Source organism: Procambarus clarkii, chromosome 27 (genome assembly GCF_040958095.1).
Source record: "Procambarus clarkii isolate CNS0578487 chromosome 27, FALCON_Pclarkii_2.0, whole genome shotgun sequence".
Taxonomy (NCBI): Eukaryota; Metazoa; Arthropoda; class Malacostraca; order Decapoda; family Cambaridae; genus Procambarus; species Procambarus clarkii.
Window position 1 is genome coordinate 1,574,653 of NC_091176.1, and position 15,487 is coordinate 1,590,139.

Below are 15,487 nucleotides of genomic sequence, written 5' to 3' on the forward strand. Positions count from 1 at the left end.
CAACAGGAAAAGAGCCTTCGAGAAACAATCCTGAACCGAAGGGGCCACAACAAACCGAGGAGAGAAAAGAGAGCACTCTGCCCAAAGACCAGAATGGCTCAGGCGGAGCATGAGCAGGCAGGAGGTGAAACAACGCACGAGACAGCTTGCGAAACAGCTGTCTCAGCAGAAACAGCTTCAGCTGGCACAGAAGTAACATCAATACCGAACAGTAAAGTGGCCAAGCAGAGGCAGGACCCAAGGAACTTGTGGAAGATGGCCCCAAGCCCCAAGGGCAGTACTTACAGGACACCTAGGGACGATAACCCTAGGTGCATGCAGCCCAAGTACTGTAGAATCCTGGCTCGCGCAACCCCTGGAGGACAGTCACCACACACAAAGCACAGTGCTGACAATCACTGGAGCCAGAGCACATGTCCTCAGCCTCTAGCATCAGCCTTAGAACTGAAGGATGGATGGCTGGCACGGGGGTCTGGGGCTCCCCTTCCCCCTCCCGGGTAGGGGGGAGCAGCGCAGACAGCGGCGCGGCGGCGTGTGATGTCATGCTCATTTGCTCGTTTTTTGGGGGGAGTTCTATCCACTTGTTCGGCTTTTTGTAGCAATTTTCACCAGAACAGTTTTCTTTTGGGATGTTTACCTTTCTGGGTGCCTGACCTGGTCGATGGCAGACATAAAATACTTCCAACTACACTGGGGTTTCTATAGGACATTGCTCCCCATGCCTCTCCGAGGGGGCCAGGTTCTGGCTCATGGTCCCCGGTAGGCCCACAGAATTCCGTACACATGACTGATGCCAAAGTCTGACATTAGCATATCAGCCTGGATAGCTCCGGGGAGAAGAAGGGGTTCCCCCCAGAAAAACCACCGACCAGAGGGAAGGACAGAGGAAGGGAGGGTTGTTAGGAAGCCTCTGGGTCTCATCCAGAAAAATGGCATTTTATGACATTCAACGCTGGTTTTCTAGGAGCAGCCCCTTTGGCTTCCCGGAGCTACTTACCCAAAGAGAACACAAGAGGGACAAACCCGGGAGGCAATCGCCAACACAGCAAACGCACAAAAGTCATGGGCAAGAGGAGAGACCAAAGATAATGGCCCTGGAACAACCACGACAGTAACAACACAACAAACTGAACAGAGACAGAAGTACACCTATGAAGAGACAAAAAGATATGGAAGGACCGCCAGGAAACTTCATACTGCCGCTGAGACGAAGCATGCAGGTGGGACTCCATCAATGAAGCCACCTACCTAACATAAAAGTGGTGATACACCCGAGTACAAAAGACCGGACGCGAAGACTAGAGAAGATCGAACTAGCCATGCAATGGACTGGTCCGATAAGCTGAAAGATGCGGAGCCGCGGGAAGATCCCCCAGGTTCAGACACCAAACAAGCAGCATCTGAAATCAAGGCTGGGCCGGCCACCAAGGAGCCAAGAGGACTACTCTTCCCTGGTAAGTCTCCAAGTGAGCTAGGACCTGAACTAGAACCTGTACCTCTTCCCCCTGAACTAGGGGAAAGAGGTACAGGTAACCCCACCTTGACCAGTTCAGCCGCAAGGCATCGACCCCGATGGCCTTGCAGTCAGGGAAGGGTGCCACGTATAACAGGAGACACCTCGACCACGCCGACACAAAGAGGTTCATCTCCAGGAGCACGTACATCCGGCAGAGCCAACTGAATGAATCAGCATCGACCGTCCATTCCGTGGACAGGGGAATGAACCGAGACAGGCAACTTGCCAGGACGTTGGACACCCACCGAACGTGAATGACCTGGAGAACCAAACCCCGAGAACTCAGGAAACGAGTCACCCAAAGCGTCTAGCCCCAAAGAGCCCAGGACTGCATCGAACCCCCTCGGTTCAGTCAAAGAATCCCCGGGGAACAGTCTGAATGGAACCGGATCGTCGATCCGCGAGCGACCCAAACCCTCTGAAGCAACATCCACACCGCCGCAAACTCCTGCACTGTGCTGTTTGCCCGACAGAAGACCAGACCCCTTTGCCCCTTGCTGACCTGGTGAGCAGTGGTCACAAGGGCGCCTACCTTTCAGGGTGCCTGACTCGGTCAATGGCAGTCATAGAATGCTTCCACCCACATAGGGATTTCCATAGACCATTGCTCCTCGTGCCTCTCTGAGGGAGCCACGTTCTGGCTCGTGGTCCCCGGTAGGCCTAGAACTCCATTTGCTTGACTGATGCCAGAGTCTAACACATTCATATGAATGTGTTAGACTCAGCCCAGATAGCTCCGGGGAGCTGAAGGGGCTCCCCCAGAGAAGTACATTCATTCTATAAATCTCTTTCTCATTGTGGAGATACCAATAATAAAAGCCTGTACACTCAAAAAAATGTCTCGAGTTAAAGTTTGGCCATTATATTTATCTCTATTACAAATACTAAATTCTATAATCCATTAACTGCAATATAAAAAACCAGCGTTGAATGTAATTAAATGCCATTTTCTGGGCGAGTCCTGGAGGTTCACTGGAGCTATCCAGGCTGAAACGGATATATTAGACTTTGGCATCAATGTACATGGAGTTCTAGGCCTACCGGAGACCACGAGCCAGAACCCGGCCCCCTCAGAGATGCACAACAAGCAATGGCCTACAGAAACCGCCCCTGTGTGGTTGGAAGCATCAACCAGGTCAGGCACCCAGAAAGGTAAGCACCCCAAAACAAAACCTTATTCTGGTTAACATTGCTACTGAAAGCCGAACTAGTGGACAGAACTTCCCAAATGAAAATGAGCAAACGAGCATGACATCACCATGCCGCTGTCTGTGCAACCCCCCCTCGTGAAGGGGGAAGCCCCAGACCCTCGTGCCGTTTACTCACACCCCAGTTCTGAGGCTGGGTGTTAAAACGTGCGAAAAAAAAAGCCAACTGGAGGGAGGGAGGGTTGCTGGGGAGTCTCCGGGTCTCACCCAGACAATAGCGTTTCATTACATTCAACGCTGGTTTTCTGGTGGAAGCCCCTGTGGCTTCCCAGAGCTACTTACCCAAAGAAAAAACCAAACAATAGGGACTTACCCGTGAGGCGGTCGACTATCGCTCCTCAACTCGAAGTCAAGACAAATGGCTGCTACCAGACAACACATGGCGTACCCCCGGCCTAACCAACCAAGCATCAACAACCCAAGGACCCCTCTGGAAAGCAGCAGATTTAGGCTACACCAAAAAAGGAGGAGACGGCTGCAAACAAAAAAACCTACCATTAGGGCCAAAAGAACAGAAACCCCTGCGCCGGAGGAGAGCATGAAGCTCCCTAACCAGACCCCAGAAGCCAATGCCAACAGGAAAAGAGCCTTAGAAAAACAATCCTGAACCGAAGGGGCCATCACAAACTGAGGAGAAGAGAGAAAGGAGAGCACCCGATCCAACGAACAGGACGGCACAGGCGGCGCATGAGCAAGCCAGAGGTAAAGTACCGCATGAGACAGCTTGTGGAACGGAGAAGAATCAACACCAGTACTGAACGCAAGCTGCAGTGGCTCCGCCAGCACTGCATGATACGAGATAATAGTATTCAGCATAAGATGACAGTCCTGGAACAACCAAGAGAGGAAGGATAAGACAACCCTATCCAAGACAGAAGTACACCCACACACAGACAAGAAATATAGGAAGGACCGCCAGGAAACTTCATACTGCCACCGAGATGAAGCACGCAGGTGGGATACCATCAAAGAAGCCACCTGCGCACCATACATGTGTCGATAGATCAGAGTCAGAAAGCTCAGACGTGAAGACTCGAGGAGAAGAGCAAACCTACCATGCACCTGGTTGGACTGATATGCTGAAATAGGCAGAGCCCCAGGAAGACCCTCAGATTCAGACACCGAGCAAGCAGCGTCTGAACCAAGGCTGGGCCAGAAGGACAACTCTCCCTAGGTATGTCTCCAACCGAGCCAGGACCTGGAGCAACAGCTGAACTGGGGGAAAGAGGTATAGGAAACCCCATCTCGCCCAGTCCTGCTTGGAGGCATCGACCCCAATGGCCTCACAGTCGGGGAAGGGCGCCGCAACCATGACGATGCGGACACACCCACATCCAGAGGCCCGTACATCTGGCAGAGCTAACTGAACAAGTCAGTGTCAACCATCCATTCCGTGGACAGGGGAATGAAATGGGACAGACCGTCTGCCAGGATGTTGGATACCCCCTGAACGTAAACAGCTAGGAGAGCCAAACCCCAAGAACTCAGCCGACGAGTCACTCAAAGTGACCAGCCCCAAAGACCCAAGGATCACATCGAATCTCCGCGAGTCAGGCAATGAACCACCAAGGAGCAGTCTGAATGGAGCCGGAGCATGGATTCATGACCAACCTGAACCCTCCAAAGCGACATCCACACAGTCGTGAAATTCTGCACCGTACTGTGAGCCCAATAGAATGATGGACCCCACCGTCCCCAGCCGACCTGGTGAGCACTGGTCACGAAGCCCACAGCCAAGGCACAATGCGTCTGTAGCAACGAGCGAGGGCTCGGAGAGGTGCCAAGGCACTGAACCCCAAAAAATCTGAAGAGGAAGCCGGCAACACAGCAACTGACGCAAGGCCCCCGGAGGATGAACCCAGCGATTGCGAAAGAGGCGGAAGGGCTGGAGACAGGAAAACAGGACCCAGAGACACAAAACCGTTGCCAATCACATCAGCTGAAGAACTGGGGTGTGGATAGCCGGCACGAAGGTCTGGGGCTGTCTCCCTTCCCCCTCCCGAGAAGGGGGGGGGGGAGTTGCAGAGACAGCGGCGCAGCTACATGGTGACATCATGCTTGTTGGCTCGTTTTCATTTGGGGAGTTCTATCCACTTGTTCACCTTTCAATAGCAAGATTAACCATAATAGGGATTTGTTTTGGGGCGCTTACCTTTCTGGGTGTCTGACCCAGTCGATGGCAGACATAGAATGCTTCCAATCACATGGGGGTTTCTATAATCCATTGCTCCTTGTGCCTCACTGAGTGGGCCCGGTTCAGGCTCGTGGTTCCCAGTAGGCCTAGAACCACATTGACTGATGCCAAAGTCTAACATATCCGTATCAGCCTGGGTAGCTCTGGGGAGCTGCAGGGGCTTCCCCCAGAAATGTGCATAAGTTTCAAATATTGCTACTGATTTGGCATATCAATGGCATACAGTAATGCATCCAAATATATAATACACAATTACACTGCAGAAGAAACAGTTGTTACTATATAGAAGATGTAAGAAGCATATACAGTCTGCCTGAAATATTGTATGCAACAAAATAAATGAAATGTATTGCTCAGGAACAACATATACTACTTAATTACACTAATATTTAAGCAATTGACAGATAAATACAATAACAATCAACATGCAGGAAGGCTTCACAATGGAGCAGCCTCAGAGCGTCTTAGCTGCTGCCCTCGACATTCTTTCCAGAAGAAGAAATAAAGAGCATTCCTGTAGCCTTTCTCTATAACAAACCCCAACAATACTGCAATCTTTCCAATTAATATCAACAAGTCCTTTCTTCAATTATTTAATTATTGCTCATTATAAAAAAATTGCTTTGCAAGTATTTCTAGTCTATGACAACAGATTCATAAATTATAATTTTAAGCAAGTATGTTTTTAAAAGAATGATTTAGTTGGTATGTGATTACATATTCGTGGAAATATGCTTTGAACTTCAATAATGAAGCTACATCATCATAGTTTATTGGCCAAAATGTTTAAAGTGTAATAATGTAGTAAGATAAAGGAAAAAAGAGAACTTCTTTGCATTAATAAACATGAATAAATAAAAGAGGAAGTAAGATATGAATCCTAATTATGGGTGAGCCAGCCTCTGCAATCATTAAGGGCAAGGATGGCTCCATGCAGCACAATGTTGACTTCCAAGGAAGAACCAAAACACTGCTCAAAGAACTGCCAAGGTGAGCTTGTCGATCATAAAGACAGACAAGTTGCAAAGCCCTTTTAATTTATGATCAATAACAAAAGCTTATAAAAAATGTTTCAAAAGAAAAATGGTGTATTTTCAAGCACTACCATACTTTATTTTTAAGCCACAGTACTCTGGCAATCAGTAAGGCATACATTTAATACTACCTTTCTTTATGTAACCGACAACACGGCAGACTTGCCCATTTTCTGTTACGTACGTCAGACTGTATGCTTTTAAGTGAGAAAATCAGCAGTGCAGTTAGTTTATGCTAATACTGTATCACTCTTCCATAAATAATGATCACATAATAAAACAAATTTAAATTAATTGTTTGAGCTAATATTTGCTTGCTTGCTTTATATAACCCAAGAGAAAAGTATAATGAATAAACATAATACAAAAAAACAGCGCTGAATGTAACGAAACGCCATTTTCTGGGCGAGACCCGGAGGCTCCCCGAGCTTACTAGGCTGATATGCTAATGTCAGACTTTGGCATCAGTCATGTGTATGGAGTTCTGTGGGCCTACCGGGAACCACGAGCCAGAACCTGGTCCCCCTCAGAAAGGCATGGGGAGCAATGGCCTATAGAAACCCCAGTGTGGTTGGAAGCATTCTATGTCTGCCATCGACCGGGTCTGACACCCAGAAAGGTAAGCATCCCAAAACAAACCTCTATTCTGGTGAAAATATTACTACCAAAAGCCGAACAAGTGCATAGAACTCCCCCTAAAAGAAACGAGCAAACGAGCATGACATCACATGTTGCCGCGCCGCTGTCTGCGCAGCTCCCCACTCCCCAGGAGGGGTAAGGGGAAGCCCCAGACCTCCCACACCAGCTATCAACCCATCAGATCTGAGGATGGATGTCAAAACACGCAAAAAAACGCCGACCGGAGGGCGGGAGGGATGCCGGGGAGCCTCTGGGTCACACCCAGAAAATGGTGTTTCATTACATTCAACGCTGGTTTTCTGGGGCAGCCTCATCGGTTCCCCGGAGCTAACTACCCACAGAGCAAAACAATAGGGACTTACCCAGGAGGTAGTCGCTGCTCACTCCTGAACTCGAAGTCGAGACAACTGGCTGCAACCGCCGACCCAAAGCGACACAGGCCCGACTGGGCCCTGGAACGTTCACGAGGTAACGAGCAGCCAGGACCCTTGAGGTTATCTTGAGATGATTTCGGGGCTTTAGTGTCCCCGCGGCCCGGTCCTCGACCAGGCCTCCACCCCCAGGAAGCAGCCCGTGACTGCTGACTAACTCCCAGGTACCTATTTACTGCTAGGTAACAGGGGCATCAGGGTGAAAGAAACTCTGGCCATCATTTCTCGCCAGCGCCCGGGATCGAACCCGGGCGCATCCTCAGCAAGCCAGTCCGAAGACAGCTCCAGGAGAGAAAAGAAACGCAAGGCCGAAGCCAAAAGGCCATGGGTGCGCAAGTCCTCGATAACCTGCGTCGCCAAAAGGGAGGGAACCTGCACATGGAGCTGCAGAACGCCAACATCCCAGGAAAGGGCCGGGGCAAACAAACACTCATTGAGGTACTCAAGATCACCCCCCAGGAAAACTTGAACCACTGTCAAAGCCTTGCGCCACTCAAGCAAGCAGGTACGACAGAAGGAATGCCTCCAAAGCAAACACAGGACAGTCCGCCAGCCAGGATGACTCCGGAACCTCGTAATGGACGCAGAAAGGGAACGACGACCCAAACCTGAATGAAGATGCATCCATAAGAGGCATAATCCGGGGTCATGCAGAAGGTAATATTCAAGGGCCACCCGCACAGCAGACAGTAGGATGCAGTAAGCCGAAAACCTCCGGAGGGATGGAACCGACGCACCCGGGGGGACACGGAACTGAACCCGAGGAGGGGCAGACACCAAGTCCAACATGTACGCAGAGGGGGGGGAATAAGAGAACCCCACTCCTTGTAACATTAAGTACAGCTCAGAGGGCAGAAAAACCCAGGCAGGGTCCAGTGGGGCCCAAGGCCCCCATGTCAGCCCCAAGATCCTCCTCCACAGGACTTGAGTCATCCCCTAACACACAGGCCCCAAAAGAAAAAGCTGGTGCTGCCACGTAAGCTGAACGGAAGGGAGCCCACTGGTCAGACCCCGAGGCAGCGACTGGGGGATTGAACTCGAATGCCTCCGTCACCACACCGAGAGGGGCATCCCCCGAAACTGCCCGAGTCTCAAGACCATCTAAACCCTGCCCCGACTCCGAAACCCTCAGACACTTCGGGGAATGTACCACAGCAGGGGAAGAACGAGGGGCGCAGACTGAACTAAGGTCGAAGCGACCCCCACTCCCAAGTCCAGGTCCCTATAAGTAAAACGGGGCAGCCTCAGGGCATCCTGGTGAGCAACCAACCGAGCACGTTGCAACAACCTAAGGCGCACATGGAACACCTGCACTGCCTGTACCCGTAAAAGATCATCATTAGACTGGGTAAACCGAGTCACAAGCAAGCAACAGAACTCACAGAGCTCCGGGTTGAAAGTGTCACCTACCCAACAGGCAGCGTGACAAAGGCAAAAACAGTGAGAGTCACCCTGAGACAAGGGGACAGAGCAACCCTCAAACTCGCACAAAGTGAGGGGGGGACTCTGGGGTCACATCCATCGGACCCAACGCGCCCCCATGAGGTTTCCCAGGGTCCTGAGACGGTACTCACACTCAGGGAATCCCAGGCAGGGTACTTCTAACCGGTGCCCAAAACTACCAATCAACTGTCTAAAAGCTGAACCCCAGGGACGTGTACACTCACAGGGACCTAGCAGGGGGCACCACCAGAAGAACCGCAGCAGGCAATACACCAAGGGGTAAGCAAGGCAGACCCTCCTTACAAGGCAAAAACAAAGAAAAACAAAACCCTGCAAGATTACAACATACCCCAAGGAACAGAGCCAGCCGCTTCGAATGGTGAAAACAAGCTGTGCAGCACCCTGCGCCCCGTACCAGTGCAAACTGCCTCTTACCCTAAGGTAAACAAGGGAGACAAAACACCCAAGCATCCAAAGAGCGGCCGAAAACCCGAGCAGGTAAACAGCCCAACGGAGGCAGGACCCAAGGAACTTGTTGAAGGTAACCCCAAACCCCAAGGGCAATACTTACAAGGCACCTAGGGAAGGGAACCCTAGGCGCATGCAGCCCAAGCCCTGTAGAATAACTCCTGGCTCTCGCACCCCTGGAAGACAGCCATCACACCCGAAGCACAGTGCAGAAAAACCATCGGAGCCAGAGCACATGACCTCTGCCTCTAGCATCAGCTTTATAACTGATGGGTGGATAGCCGGCATGGGGGTCTGAGGCTGCGCAGACAGTGGCGCGGCAACGTGTGACATCATGCTCATTTGCTCGTTTCTTTTAGTTCTATCCACATGTTTGGCTTTTGGTAGCAATATTTTCATCAGAATTGGTGTTTGTTTTGGGATGCTTACCTTTCTGGGTGCCTGACCCGGTCTATGGCAGACATAGAATACTTCCAACCACACAGGGGTTTCTATAGGCCATTGCTCCCCTTGCCTCTCTGAGGGGGGCCAGGTTCTGGCTCGTAGTCCCCGGGTAGGCCCACAGAACTCCATACACATGACTGATGCCAAAGTCTGACATTAGCATATCAGCCTAGAAAGCTCCGGGGAGCCAACTGGGCTCCCCACAGAAAATACTGTATATCTACAAGGCATAAGAGAAATAAGAACAAATTTACATTCCTTGAATTTAATAGCAAAAATATTTTAATAGCTTTTAAGGCAAACACAAAAATTTAATTTCTTAAAGAAATTTCTTAAAGATACTCAGTCACATAACCCAAACATGTTACATTATACTATATACAGTATATGTTAAAAAACATTACAAGAAATCCTAACAAGCTATGTGCAAAATTATACAAATTAACTGAATATAAGCCCATACCTGCATCAAGAACAGATTTTGGGGCACGTTGATTTTCTTCCATGGTGGTGCGCTTCTTATTCTTGGCTTTCCAAGCATGGTAAACCTTCAAACGACGATGGAATTCACTACGACAAGCCTATAAATACAGAACAAAGTAATCCACATTATTATTACAAAATAAGATTAACTACAGTAAACTCATAATAAATGTAAGATAACTGTACAGTACAGAGAAGAAATTGGTAATCATAACTAACATTTTTATTCAGGTTACAGCTTTGACAGGGCTTCTAGTTATCTTTATTTGATATATTGTACACTGATGCAAACTGGGCAACTTAGGATACCTCTTTTCTTTATATCCTTTCATTAGTTCTTGCTGTAGAAAGGTTTCTAAATACTCCAGAATGCTTCACCTCCCATGATAACACAAATCCCTGATTCAGTACTGTACAGCATATGACTTATGATACTTTGTACAGTACACTTAGTTACTGCTGCATAGCCCTTAAACTGTGCCTATCAAGCAGGGTCATTTCATTGGTTGTGAGTGTGTCAACCAGGATTGATTTTATGTCTAGCATAAGATTAAAAACTCCCGCGGGTTTGCAAGGCTCACATCCACTTCTTCGGATCTCCAGTAAACAGACAACACCTTGAAAACCAAAAAAAATTACGGGAACCCCCCCCCTGGGTGTGAGGATATCGGTACTAACGCAGCAACTATGCTGTGTTAGTACTGTATCTCAAATAAAGACGAAATATCTTGGCAGTATCACAAATAAAGATGCTGCATGTGCAGCAGCAGCTCGCACCATGTCACTTGTGACGGTGAAATAAAAATATGAAATTATTTATCGATAATAGTGACAGAAGACCCTGACAGTGATAAAGATTATGCACAAGGTTCAGATATCAGTAAACCTGATGACGGTTGTGATGTTCCCAAAGCAAAGCAGACAGCCACCGCACACAATCATGGTTTGGTGTTTGTACGCATTGTGAAATGGGACCTCGTGTTCCTTGTGAAAATAGACGTGGGGAAAACCAGAGTAGAATGTAATGAAACGCCATTTTCTGGGTGAGCCCCGGAGGCTCCCTGGAGCTATCGGGCTAATATACGATACATTAGACCAGGGCTTTAGTCAATGGAGTTCAGCCTGCCAAGGGCCACAAGGGAGAACCTGGTCCCCCCTCAGAGAGGCACAGGGAGCAATGGCCCTGTGGTTGGGGGTTTTCCCTATCTGCCATCGACCGAGGTTCGGCACTCAGAAAGGTAGGCATAAACAAAACAGATCCCACATGGTAAGAAATTGCAACCGAAAACCAAACAGAAACAGAACTCCCTCAATTCCCAAGGAAACAAGTCAACATCACACCACGCCGCTGTGCCGCTCACCTGTGAAGAACTCCACCCCTCGGGAGGCGGAAGAGGGCGCCCTGGACCCACCCCGATGGCTACGCAACCTTAGTTCGGAGGCTAAATATCACAAAACCAAGCGAAAACCACCAACTGGAGGGAAAGAGGGATAGGGAACGTTCCAGGGATCCCCTTCGGCTTTCAGGAGCTATATAACCAAAGATAAGGAAAAGAGGGGTCATACCCGTGAGGAGGCTGCCACATGCTCCTCAACTCAAAGGCGAGAAAACTGGCTACAATCTGCGACCCAAGGCCACATATGAACGCCCAGGACCAGGAATGTCGACCAAATAACGGGCAGTCAGGACTCTGACCTCCAAAATCCTTGCGCCCGAATAGCAGCCCAAGACATGATGCCGACGACGGCAGCCAGAGCAGCAAACTTCCAAACATCATTGACACGAGGATAGACTGCAGACTGGCTAGATTTAATAACCCTGTGGACGACCTGGGAGACCCGAGCCCTGGAACAGGGAACGAGGGAAACCAGATCAACCCAAAGCGCATCCCAGGCCACAGAAGCCAAAGCGCACAGGTAAAGGCAAAGAGCCCCAACCGGATTTAACACGATGCACTGCACCCCTTCCTGACCAACCAAGCACTAATGACCCAAGGACCCCCCTCTGGAAAGCAGCCATCGCGTTCTTCGCCAGAAAAGAAGAAGGAGGCTGCAACCTAACAATCCCACTATCAGAGGAAGAGAGGAGAGGAGAGAGCATGAAGCTCACCAACCTGACCCCTGAAGGCCAATGCCAACAAAAAGAGCCATGGAAAAACAATCTTGAACCAAAGGGGCCACCACGAACTGAGGAGAAGAAAGATAGGAGAGCATCCTGTCCAAGGACCAGGACGGCTCTGGAGCAGACTGAGGGTGAAACAAAGCACGAGAAAGCCCACGAAACGGGGCAGAAGTGACATCCACCCCAAATGCAATCTGAAGCGGCTCAACAAGCGCTGCAAGCGAGGTGACAGTATTTGACAGTAAATGACAGGCCTAAAAACGCCAAGAAAGAAAGAAAAAAAAAACCAGCGTTGAATGTAATGAAACGCCATTTTCTGGGTGAGCCCCTACGTCTCCCTGGAGCTTATCGGGCTAATGTATGTTATATTAGACCGGGACATTAGCTAAGGAGTTCAGACCTACCAGGGACCAGCGTCAGAACCTGGCCCCTTCAGAGAGGTTTCAGGGAGCAATGACCCTGGAAAACCCCTTTGTGGTTGGAGTTTTCCTTATCTGCCATTGACCAGGGTTTGCACCCAGAAAGGTAGGCATAACAAAACAAAACCCCACATGGTAAAAACTAAAATGAAAAACTGAACAGAGAGGTAGAAACTCCCTACAATCCCAAGGAAACAAGCAAACAAGCAATCACCACATTTTACTGCCGCCCCGATTGTCCGCGCAGCCCTCCCCGCCCTGAGAGGGGGAGGGGGGAGCCCTGGACCTACCACGCTGGCTGCCTAGCATCAGTTCGGAAGCTAAGCTTCAACCAACGCGAAAAAAACGCCGAAAGGTGGAGGGAGGGTTGCCAGGGAGCCTCCGGGGCTCACCCAGAAAATGGTGTTTCATTGCATTCAACGCTGGTTTTCTGTGGGGAGCCCCTACGGCTCCCTGGAGCTTCATACCCAAAGAGAAGGACCCAGGCTGACCCAGAAGGCTGACCCAGGAGGTGGCCGCCACAAACTCCACAACACGAAGCCGAGACAACAGGCTGCAACCTGTGACCCAAGGCAACAAGAACGCACAGGAGCAGACGCGCATAAAGAATGAGCGGCCAAGAACCTGTGCGACCCTCAAATCCCTGCACCCGAAATGTGCCCTAGACGTCACCAACACAGCAGCAAAAGCTGCAAACGTCCGAACAGCATGGGCGCAAGGACAGACCGCAGGCTGGAAGACTTAAAAACTCTGAGGACGACCTGGGAGACCTGAGCCCTGAAACAGAGAACGAGGGGAACCGGATCAACCCAAAGCGCATCCCCATACACGGTACGCAGGTAACGGCAAAAAAGCACAACCGGACAATACAGGACGCACCCCTGGCAGAACCAATCAAGCATCAATAACCCAAGAACCCCTCCAGAAAGCAGCCGTCTCGACCATCGCCAGGAGGACGGAGAAAGGCTGCAAACATACAAACCTACTACCAGTACCAAAGAGCAGAAACCTGAACCAGAGGGGCTACTGCAAACTGAGATGGTAAGAAGGCACCTTGATCAAGGACCAGGACAGCTCAGGCAATGCATGAGCAGGCCGGAGGTGAAACAAAACTCGAGAAAGCGTACGAAACAGGGCAGATGTGACGTCCACCCCAAACGCAAGCCGGAGTGGCTCCGTCAGCGCTGCACAAAACGAGGCGACAGTAAGAAACATCAAAACTGTAGTCCTGAAAACCCAAGAAGGGACAAAACAACCCAATGCGAAAGAGAAGACAACCTACGAAGAGCAAGAAAAAGTGCATAGAAACACCAGGAAACATCATATTGTTGCCGAGACGAAGCTCGCAGGTGGGACACCACAACAAAGCCACCTGATCACCACAGAGATGGTGATACCCCCGTCAAAATACCAGATGCGAAGAGCCGAGGAGAAAGCCGAACCAGTCACGTACAGGACCAGTCCGACCTGCCAAGAGGGGCGAAGCCGCGGGAAAACGCCCCGGGTTCGGACACCTATCAAGCAGCGTCTGAAAATAAAGCTGGGCCGGCCACCAAGGGACCATAAAGACTACTCTCATGGGAATGGGCTCCAGCCGAGCCAGAACCCGAAGCAACAGCTGGACCGGGAGAAGAGGAACAGGTACCCCCACCTCGACCAGTCCTGCCGAAAGGCATCCACAGTGAATGCCTCACAGGCGGGTAAGGGCGCCACATAAAATGGGCGACGCCTAGACCACGCCGACTCGAAGACGTCCATGGCCAGGAGTCCATACGTCCCGCAGAGCCAACGAAACGAGTCGGCAATGACTGGCCAATCCGCGAACAGAGGAATGAACCGAGACAGATGTCCGCCAGGATGCAGGACACACCCCGGACATGAACCTCATGGTTAGCCAAACCCTGAGAATCCAACAAACAAGCCACTCTAAGGTACCAACCCCAACGGTCAAACACCTAAGAGAAACCCTGTGGTTCCGGCAAAGAACCGTTAGAGAACAGTCCGAATGGAGCTGAATGGTAGAGCACCGAGTGACCCACACCCTCCGAAGCGCAAACCAGACAGCCACGAACTTCCGAACCGTGCTGTTAGCCCGACGGACGGACAGACCCTACCATCCCCGGCTGACCTGGTGAGCACTAGTCACAAAGACCCAGCCGAGAGATGAGCCGTCCGTGAACACATCGAGCGAAGGCTTGGGGAGGTGCCAAGGCACAGAACCCCGAAAACCCCAAAGAGGAAGTTGGTGACACAGCACCAACACAAGATCCCCGGAGGAACGAACCCAACGATTACAAGAGAGGCAGAAGGGAAGTCTCCAAAGGAACCAAACATACGCCGAAGCTAAACCCGACCCTGCGGGCAGACCAGCACGTCGAAGTTCAGACTCCCGTACAACTGCTCAAGCAACCGCCGAGCAACCCGGGACCCCCTCATGAACAGCCGAAGGCGGGAACACAGTTGCAGCAACACTTCTGGAGGGAAAGACAAGGAGTGGCGCAAGAGCCCTAAACAAGACCCAGCCAGGTCCGAACCCAGGACAGAAACAAATGGAATGGCCTCCAGATCACCAGGAAACCAAACCCGGCGATCTGGAAAGAACCACAGCCCTAGCGAGCAGACAAGCGGACCGACTGGGAGCCCACACCAGCCAGTCGTCGAGGTAGGCCAGACACTGAATCCCGAGCAGACTCGGACAGGGCACCAAGATCCGGTAAAGATGCGTAAATACACCAAGTGCCAATTACAAAATAGGGAAGGCAACAAAAGCAGTAAGCCTGAAGCCCCATCACCAACGGTGCCAGTCCCGGAAAACTGGAGAGGAACGTGCCAAGAATTGACCTGGAGGTCCAGGGCCACCATCCAGGCACCCGGCCCTAACAGAAGCCGGACAGGAGACAACTGTCCTCCGATGAAGGCATAGAATACAGGGCACAGACTGAAGAAGTCCAGAAGAACCACAGATTCGACAGGCCCATGTCTGCATAGAGCAGATGGGAACCCCAGAAGGATGGGGCGGATCGATCACGTCCAATGCACCCACGAAGATGACACGATGAAGCGCAGGGGAAGAAGCCCACCCCGCC

At 50.8% G+C, this 15,487-nt stretch overlaps 1 protein-coding gene across 7 annotated transcripts in view; it reads right to left on the reverse strand.

Annotated features, from left to right (window-relative positions):
- Positions 1-15,487, reverse strand: part of jar (Myosin heavy chain 95F jaguar) — a 371,085-nt gene that overhangs the window by 25,005 nt on the left and 330,593 nt on the right. For all 7 annotated transcript variants that reach the window (XM_069332229.1, XM_069332227.1, XM_069332228.1 and 4 more), the window contains one exon: positions 9,841-9,958. In XM_069332229.1, coding sequence (XP_069188330.1) covers positions 9,841-9,958 — 118 coding nt within the window. The remainder of the gene's footprint in view (positions 1-9,840; positions 9,959-15,487) is intronic.